General features: G+C 40.2%; 1 protein-coding gene across 1 annotated transcript; it reads right to left on the bottom strand.

The window, feature by feature from the left end:
• Positions 1–8: 8 nt before the first annotated feature.
• LOC134623118 (ATP-dependent DNA helicase Q4) lies at positions 9–8,887 on the bottom strand (the record flags this gene model as incomplete). Its single annotated transcript, XM_065469814.1, is given in 22 exon segments — positions 9–163; positions 366–460; positions 462–499; positions 501–560; positions 673–855; positions 1,052–1,240; positions 1,885–1,968; positions 2,077–2,213; positions 2,304–2,396; positions 2,488–2,655; positions 3,056–3,166; positions 3,493–3,670; positions 3,915–4,014; positions 4,093–4,175; positions 4,259–4,600; positions 4,795–4,988; positions 5,217–5,335; positions 7,696–7,853; positions 8,228–8,374; positions 8,510–8,592; positions 8,680–8,713; positions 8,804–8,887. Coding segments are annotated over 22 exon segments (2,835 nt in total), but the record flags the coding sequence as incomplete, so codon positions are not given.
• Between the last annotated feature and the right edge of the window lie 1,103 nt (positions 8,888–9,990).

Below are 9,990 nucleotides of genomic sequence, written 5' to 3' on the forward strand. Positions count from 1 at the left end.
ACATCAGATTTATCCAGGCCCATGCCAAACGCCACTGTGGCCACCACGATTCTGAGCTCTCCGCACATGAAGTTGTTCTGCACGCGTCGCCGCTCTGACCCCGACAGGCCGGCGTGGTACGATTCAGCCTGCCATTTCAGCGGTTTACGAATCTTCTTCCGAGCTAAATACATAAAGGACAAAACCACAAAGTCAAGGAGACTGAAGGAAAGAGACTTCACCTGTAATTAATGTTATCTTAAGTTATGTACCACAGATTTCCATAACACAGTATAGGCTCCATATTCATATTTCATTTGTTCCCCCGCCATATCAACTCTCTCCTTACTGGTTTTTAATTAATCACATTTTTAAAAAACACTTACCCAGTTCTTTCTTTCTCTGCCCTACAGGATTGTTTTCTGACTGGCTGCTGCTCTTCTTGTTTTCTTTTAACAGCACCCCTTGAAGGCAGGTTCGGAAGTGCCGCCACACGCACCGTCTCCTCTCTTCTGGTGCAAGTAGACGATGATCGAGTCAAGACAACCAAACCGATCACCTTTCAACAAGGAGACTAAAGCCTAAGACGACAATTGCACACATTGCAAACTAATTTTTAGTAAGAGAAGGACTCTTGGATCTAGAACTACCACAAATAAATGTCAGTCAAGGACACAAAAACACTCATTTGACCTGATCCTTTTCTCTATCCGTGGACACAGAAAGATTCAGGTTTGGAGGCACAGCTGCAGATCTGACAGCAATGCCGGCTTGATCACTGATTTCCAGATGTTTAGCAATGTCCAGAGCAGTGGACAGAGTGGCTGTAGCTGTGAGTCCTAGCAAGCATCGTACTCCCAGACGCTCTCGTAACACCTACAAACAAGCACTGTATTAAAGACTTAAAGAGATAATCAAGAGTGATACCACTGTTCTAAAAAGAAAAAAAAACTGTAGAAGCTAATTTACATAAATTTTCAACACAGAAGTTCAACACAGTGAGTTGTTTGAACAAGTAGCAGAATTAACATCACTTGTGTTAGAGTACGATGATCTCCAGGAATCAACACACCTTGCAGAGTCTTAGGTAGCAGGGTCTGAAGTTGTGGGACCACTCTGAGACACAATGAGCTTCATCTATACAAGCGAAGGCCACAGGAGGGAGCTCCTGAGCAGAAGGAAGACACCCTGAACCTGAACCTCCTCCCCCAACTAGGGCCTCTGGAGAGAGCAGCAGCAGACATACCTGGCCTGACTTCACCTGGAAAAACAGCCAGAGGCAAATACAAGGTATGAACGGAAAATAATCACTGATATCAACTTTCAAATAAGCATAGAAGTCAATTAATTCACATCTTAAATTATAAGATAAGATGCTGTAGAAGTCGGCAAATCACAAGCAGAAAGATGAGGAGGGACAAGCTACACATTTTGGCTTTTTGTGGAGAAAACAGCTGTTACTTCTGTGCGGAGGTGTGTGAGCATATGGAGCTGGGACCACATCTGCACACACCTTGATCTGACTGATTTGAAATATCAACTATATCTGATTTAAGACCATATATGGATATTTGTATTCACACTGGCATAAAAAAGGGCATCTGAGTGTCGCAGAATACTTATTGCAGAAAAATAAAATAAAACTCAATTCAGCACCAAATACTTATCTGATCCTGTTTTTATTTTCTCACTTTCAACATCTGTTTGTAAGATTAACTATGTGAAACCATTTATTTGCATCCCAGCCAAAGTAGTAGCCAAAGTTGAAATAAGACTTGCATCTAATGTGATTGGATTCATCGATCCAATAAAAGGCTGTTCATTTTTCAATGACATTAACAAAGAAGCTGTAATCAATGTGGCTCAGTCTCACTCATATCTGATTCTTGATGCACTTCCTTTTACCTTTTCTATCGCTGCTTCTCGCTGTTTCATTGTCATATTGGAGTGGATACAGGCCGCCTTCAGCTTGGCTGGCAGGCCAGACAGCTGCACAGAAACACAAAAAGATTTTCAGGCAAATACATTCTCAACTCTATCATTAGTTTAGAAAAATTAGATTTGCTCTTTGCCTATCTACAGCCATCAAGTGTTTACCTGGTCATCCATTAGAGAGACGAGAGGTGATATGACCAAAGTGATGCATTTGGATCTCTGAGCATAGAGGTAAGCTGGGAGCTGGTAGCACAACGATTTGCCCATCCCTGTTGATAACACTACGAGGGTAGACAGACCTAAAGGTGGAAACACAAACATGTACAGAGAGATTGTAAATTAGCAAATGAGTGTGTGCAGATGAGCTTATGAGTGTGCACACTACATACCCGACAGGATCCTCATGATGGCTTCCTCCTGTCCTGGTCGAAATGACTGATAGCCAAGATCTCTTAGAGCCGAATAAACATCTTCAGGTGTTTCTAAATATAAAGAGAAAAAACCAGTTCTTAGGCCTGTGTACTGTATGTCTATTTTTCAGTTTTCAGTATGAGTTTAATGTGCAGCCCTTACCCTGGACTTTTCCATCCTCTGCGAGCTCATAAAGCGGTTCCATGGGTGGTGGAGGAGGAGGTCGTTCATAATCAGGGCGAATCACATTCAGCAGCACTTCATCTTTACGCTTACTGTCCACTTCCTTTTCCTGATCATGCTGCTCCTCTTTAAAAGTGGATGCTGCCACTGGAACACACAAACGCATCAGGGTCTAAACACGCACGACTTAGGAACACAAAACATCTGTATTTGACAGCTTCGTTACTTAAAACAGCTCATATTTAAGCTCTAAAAATAAATGTGCACAAATTTACATGAACAAAGTGTTAAAAACTTTTTTCCATTAATGAGCAGATGTAAACATACACCTCCAGTCTATGTGTTAGCTGTAGATAACGGTTAATAACGGTAAAGTAAGAACAGTTATTAACCAGATAAAAGATAAAACTAAGTTTCACATAACGTCATTAATACGATGCACAAAGTAAAACTTAAACAGTGCATTTATGACACTGAAACTATGCAATCAGGCATAAGCCGACTAGTTCTGTCAGAGAGCTGCATGCAATCAGGTCAACAGATGTACCCTGTGGCTGAGGTTGTAGCGTCCCAGTTGCCCTGGCAACTTCCTCCAGGGTGGGCAATTCAAACGGCTCCTCCTCAGCCGCCTTATCGTCAGCAACAGGAGGTGGAGGGGCTGCAAAACATATCAAAGCTTTTTAACAGACCTGTGATGCTGATTTCCAGCTCTGAAAACTTTATTTTTGGACTCTAGTAGAGTAGCTCCGTCATCCTTCAGATAAAAGAAGAACTGAAGGGCCTCGCTCAAGCTTTGAAGAGAGCTCTTCTCTCTTTACAGCCATCCTCCCTACAAGTAATCTTTTTGCTAACTGACTTCCTCTTACTGTGAGTGTGGCTGATGTGTTGACGACACTAAAGACTGTCTAGAGCATTCTGAAGGGATCACAACAAGGTGAGATATGCATTTAATAATAGTTATTGTTATTGTTGTTCCTGCGTCACCTCGTCCTTTGCAGTCAATAGCCCAGTGTCCGGTCCCTCCACATTTGTAGCAGGTGTCACCCTGTCGACTGAGGCCCCCTCTGAAACCCCCTCTGAAGCCCCCCCATCTTCCTCTGCCAAAATATCCACCACCTCCACCGAAACGCTCTCCCTTCAGCTGGAACTTCTGCATGTACAACTGCAACACCAAGAAGACATTGATGACACCAAGAAAATATAAGAATGCATTTTTATTACTCAGGATAAAGTTTGTATTATAACAAGGACGTGTTATACATGATATAAGCATAAAATCTTTGAGAAAGTGTGCACTTCTTCCCACTACTTTTTGATATGTAAACCTAAAAAAAATAGGCCTTAAACTTTCATGCACAATGATAACCACACACACACACAAAAACAAACAAATAAATGTAATATACCTGTCTGCGCAGAGCAATCCCTCTCAGGGCATAGCCTTTGACATGAGATTTCTTCTTCAGGTTTATTTTCACAAAGTTACCCTCGGCTCCTTTTGTGACTCTGTTAAAACAGGAAAAAAAACAGATGTAGAAACCTTTCAAAGACATTCTGCTTTCCTCACATGCACTTGGGTCCTACCTGGCTCTAGCAGACTGTGTCCGACAGATTTTGTTAACTCCAAATTCTTCTTCTATGTCTCCAAACAAGTTCTCTTGGGGCATCTGGACAGAAGCAAAGCTACATCAGATAATCTCATATAACCTTAAAATAAGACATACAATGCACCCTCCAAATCCCCCCTTACCTTTGTTGGTCCCTTGGTTTCTTCCTCTCCTTCACCCTCTCCATCACCTTCTTTTTTCTTGCTTCTCTTTTTCTTTCCTGCTCCTCCGTGAGCTGAGCTGGGGCTAACGTCTGAGCTCTCCTCTTTCTTTCTACCACCCCTCCGCCTCTTTTTTACTCCTCCTTCTTCTGTAGTGTTTCCCTCTGTGTCACCCACTTCTCGCTGCCTCTTCTTCCCCCTATTTTTTGAAGCTTTAGTTTTTGGACTGCTTTCATTGTCATCATCAGCTGTTATATGTGACATCTGTCCTCTTTCCATCTCCTCCTGTCCCTTCCTTTTCTCTTTGCCAACCCCTTCTTTTTGCTTTTTCCAGAGTTTGCAGCATTAGTAGTGACTATTTTATCCCCTGTTACACTCTCAGACTTTTTACCTCTTCCCATTTCTAATGACTCCTGTCTTTCTCTCTCTATATCTATTTTCTTCCTTTGCTTCTCTTTCAACTCCTTGCATTTCCCCTTTTAATTTTCTCCCCTTTCTGCCATCCCTTGTTGCTCCACATTCATCTCCTGGTTGCCTGCTCCAGGCTTCTCCTCTGCTCCCATCTCTCCAAACACCTGACACCTCTCTAGCCACTTCCTGTCAACAAGGCTCAGCCTGCTGGCAGGAGAAGGCCTTGCACCAAGGCCTCTGTCTCCTCTGAAACCTCCACGAATCTGTGGACTTCCGTTAAAGCCAATTACACTTTCACCACCTGCAGAATCAGTACCTCTATTCTGAGTTTTTGATGTTTCAGCATTTTCTTTTAGATCTCCTAAAATGCCTTTAGTTTCACTTCCCATAGTTCTGGCTCCTACTTTTGAAGCCCCTAAATTTCGCTCAGGGGATAAGGATGACAACAGGGTGGAGGATCTGATGGGAGAAGGACTTAAAGCAGAGGTAGTGAATTGTGAACTAATGTCTTTGCTAATGCTACAGCTACCAGCAGCATCTGCAGCTTCATCTTTGTCCTGTCTGAACGTTTCAAATGGTTGAAACGGCTCCTCAGGCTCCGCTGATTGGAGCGTCTTCGAAGCCAGAGATCCCAGGCAAGGATTCATTCTGTAAGCAAAGACGTGATAACAAGGAGGGCTCACATAAATCATCACAAAGTCACATTATTCAAGCTTTTTAAATAGCTTTTTAAAGTGCCACAAGCAAAACAACTACTTAGTAACCGTTTTGCTTGAACACTCAAAAGTAAAAGACGATATTGGATTCTCCGATATCCAAACTGCTCTATTTTGCAATTCATTCATCCTAATAGTAGTTTTAAAAAATAAAAACAATCAAATTTTTATAATAAAAATGAGAGAAATAGTATCTCGGGTATAAATTAAAATTAATTCCATGTACTTTTCCTTATTTTCTGGGTATATATAAGTAATCCATATGAGCTAAAAGCTTTTACAAACTGAAAACCTTCACTAAATTAAAGTCAGTTTTTTCATTAAAGGATTTAGAAACAGTTATCCACATCTATGTCATCTCTTAGCTTCTCTAATGCATTTCCTTGTATAAAGGATTTCCAACTTTCACTCTCCCTTTCTTAATTCCAAACAGCTGCTCGACTCTTAAGAAAGAACAGTGCATCACTCCTGCACTGGCAACCTGTGAAGCTTTGAATATACTTAGAAGCAATGTTCCCTCTAAGCTGCGCACGTGCGCAATTGCGCACTGCTGGCCCGGTCGTTGCGCACAGAAAATCTGAGTTGCGCACAAAAAAAAAAAATCTAACCTGAATTGAAATTAAAATTAAAACTTCAAAAATTCTGTTTTAAAGTGTTCGTCAGTAAGTGACTGGCTGCTCCCGTATGGGATTAGAACGATGCCACCTTATCCCATAGTCCAGCCAATGATGCGATTCACATTCGTATATACGCAGCTAATCAACGTCGTTGACAGGCTATGACAGCGTCCTTATGTGCTGACACCAGTGTTTTAGCTAGCAAAGCGGCGTGATGATGTGGAGTGAAGCCACGTTAATGACAACATGTACAACCACTGGAGATGTGAGCAGGACAGACGGAACAATTGACTGAAAAAGTGTGAACTTTATACCAGTTTTTAAATTGTGTTGATAGGCCACGTACGTAAAACCAGAGTTATGATAAAAAAAATATATGCAATGTTTGTTTTTCTTCCTGAATAATATCGTTGTTTATATTTACTGCGGGAAGAAACGGTTAAAACGGCGTTTTATAAGGAAAACCTTGGAAAGCAGTCTCCGCCTGTGAGCAAAAACAACCTCCCCACCCGTCCCCCCCACAGCCTTTCCTATTGGTCGAAAAATGTACCATGTGGACCAATCAAAAAATGATATGGCAACGTGGCATCTAGTTGTTAAGAAACGGGGGGAAGTTTTAGGAGTGACGGCGGTGTTTTGAGATGTGAGAGATTTGAGACGTTTAGCGCAAATCTTGTGTAGTTAGTGTGTAGTGTAGTCAATAGTTTTGTTGGTGTGTCAGAACAATGAGGCGACTGCTGAATGTTACAGGTGTTACAGGAGTGATACATCTCCTGTTGTCAGGCCTGCAGGTATCAGGCTGTTGTTCTCCTTTATCTCATAGTGGACAGAAATTATTTTCTGGAGTGGCACAAATAATTTGTGTGGCATCAGATTTGATGCAGAACAGCTGATTGTTCTGTAAATAGTTTATAATGTTTATTTAAAAACGCCTTGGCTGCGTTTTTAAAAAAAAATTGCTGCAAAAAAATTTGTTGTTTGCCAAACTGAGGTATTTTTTTGAAGAAGTAACTATATAATTAATTGCCCAACATTGGTCATTATATACTGTATTTTGCAGACAGAGAGTTACAGGACTCTCTCCCAGACCACAGAGTCATACTCATAGTACAAGTCAGAGCTTTATAAAAAGAAGAAGAAGAAGAAGAAAGAAAGTTTTTTTTCAAATTTGGAGTTCAAGTTATTTTTACTTCCAATAGTGTTAACATACATGTCATGAACAAGATTTTTTTACATTTTCATTGTAAGTGGGCTAAAGCAGTTAATTAAAAGTAGTCTAACATAAATGTAAATGCTGTAATTTGATTATTTTAATAAACCATGTAACTTGGATGGATTAGATGCTGGCATGACCACAGTGCACACATCTGATGTCGCTCACAGTGGTCCAAGGGATCGCTCAGGGAGTTTGTGTGATCGCTCAGACACATTAAAAATTAGAGGGAACATTGCTTAGAAGCTATATATTACTATATATTACTTGTTTTTGATAGTTTTTTTAGCTGCTAAACAGCTGTCAAGAAAAGGATAATAACTTTTATCTTCTTCTCTGACTCAAGCAAAACGACTTTGGTCCAAAAGTAAATTAGCGTCTATGCTCACAAAATAACTTACTTATCACTGAATAACACTTGTTTTTAACATGAAATGAAATTCTTTTCCTTGATCTAATTACCTTGGTGAAAAGGGGCTGAATTCAGACTCAGTGGTTGTGGTCTTGGCAGTGTCAGCAGGAGAAGTGATGCTCTTTGTTCTTATACTTTGTTCATCTTTCAAGGAGTCCAGAGGTAACCGACCAGGACGGTGCATTTTCTTCAGTGAGACAGGCCTCTCCTTCATTAATAATAAATAAATAACAGTAGAACAAACACATTATCATATAATGGCTACTTCGGTAATTTCCTGATTTCAATATCTCATTAGTTTATTTCATTGTTTTCTGTCCACATGTATCCCCCCTTTTAACCCAAGGAAATGAAAAAAAAACATTGAAATAATTAGCCTTAAATGCTTTCTATAATTTGCATTATTTTTGTATCACTAAACAACACAACATGTAGCGAAAATGAAATTAAACTGAGTCGCTCAGCAGTGACTACTGGTTAATGTCATCATCCTCACAGATGGTCATCAACAAGTGAATATTGTCCTTTTGCAGGCAAATCAGTCTTAGCACAACAAGTTGAATTAGGTGTGGTGATTCTCACCTTGCTGAGTGAAGCCAAGTTGTTTTTAAGCTTTAGGCCATAATACTGAGGAGATGCTTTCAGACTGTCTCTGTCCTGGGATGTCAGTTTGGGAGATGATGCCGGCAGTGCACTGCGGTTCAAGTGGGAACCCCAAGAGTCTGACTCCTTCATAGACAGAGACAGAAAACAAAGCAACAGCCTCATTGAGAGATTTGTTCAGATATGTTATATATTTATTAAATTTGAGATTAAAACACAAACGTCAGACAACGATGGACACAAACAGAGCTTCTTCATTACCTTTTGGCTGTGAGTATGCCCGTTGGCGGCCTCATTGCTGTTCTCTTTGGCTTGTTTTAGGCTGCTGTATTCTTTATACAAATCTGCAAGGAAGACACACCAAATAAATCATACTCTTCTTCGCTTATTTACGCTACAGCTGGAAATTCATACTGATGGTGAGCACTCACTTCTGGTCTCCTCTGGAGCCCGATCAATGTCCTCCTGAAAAATGTACCATTCAGCGTTCATAAACAATAATACTAAAACAGGTAGCATGCTAACAAGGCTCGTTGTTGTTAACGGTTAACTCACCTTGTTAGGTTTTCTCTTGTGCTCTTTGACAAACCCCTGCTCCCAGTTTTTCAGCAAAACTTTCACGTTATTGTAGCGGTCCATGCTGAGGTGGATAGGGCTGTTTTCAAATTACTGTCGGGCGATTTTCTGTTATAACATTGGCGTTATTTTTCTTTTTTTCAAAGAAATTAGCAACGTAAGCTTACATGTTTATCTTCTATTAGCTGCTTTAGCTTCTTCTCACTCCAATTAACATCTCTGCGAGTCTGGCAGATGACATGAAGACATTTTTGTGAAGTATACAGCAACTATCAATGCTCCTTCCGCCGTGTTGTTTACGATTTTCCCGCGCCGGAAAGTCAGCTTGTGTTGCCAGGTTCTTTCCTGTATCCTCCGATCTCACGAAATTGCTTTTTTGGTGTCAAACGATTGAGTTCAAGTATTTTTTTTAAATAAAAATCATTAATGATGAAATAAAAAGTACAGCAATGAAACAACAGAGCCTTTAATACATAGCTGTGAAGCACGTAAATCTATCTTGCAAGACGTCAAATTTCTTAAAACTCGTCACCTCATTTGTCAAGCAGGCACTTCCGCTTAGTTTTGACCCGCCTTCATTAAAGAGACATGGACAGTTTAAAAGGACTCAGCTCTTTGATCTATGCCTGTTTATGGGATACATTATACTGTAAACATGAAATTCCTATAAGATGTGCATTTTGTTATTACAATTGTCAGGACTTCAGGCATTTAAAAAAAAAATAATAGTAATAATGAATTACTGTGATGTCTCAAAGCAGACATCAAGTGCTACTGGTTTAAGTAACTGAGCCTTGTTTGTTTCACAACTCGTTTCACCACAGTGGCAAGTTTACTTTTATTGTTCATCTATAGCTGATATATCAGACTGAATTAAAGAATATAAAAGAACATATGTCTGAACGTCTTCATAAGTTCTTGTATAACGTTTACAACGCTCTCCTTCCTGCATCTTCTCCTTCTCTATTTTAATTTTTTTCCTGCAGAATACTTACCTGCACCTTTATTCTTTAGTAAATTTTGACTTCTATCATTTCTTACAGAGTTTTTAGACATGGCAGGATTCATCCAGAGGAGGGCTGCTTCATTACAAACTATTTCATTACTTCATTACAAACAGCTCACCTCCTCTGTGTCCAGAGGAACACAAAACACTACTTTACCAT

Source organism: Pelmatolapia mariae, unplaced genomic scaffold, assembly GCF_036321145.2.
Source record: "Pelmatolapia mariae isolate MD_Pm_ZW unplaced genomic scaffold, Pm_UMD_F_2 NODE_ptg000404l+_length_26225_cov_1, whole genome shotgun sequence".
Lineage (NCBI taxonomy): Eukaryota > Metazoa > Chordata > Actinopteri > Cichliformes > Cichlidae > Pelmatolapia > Pelmatolapia mariae.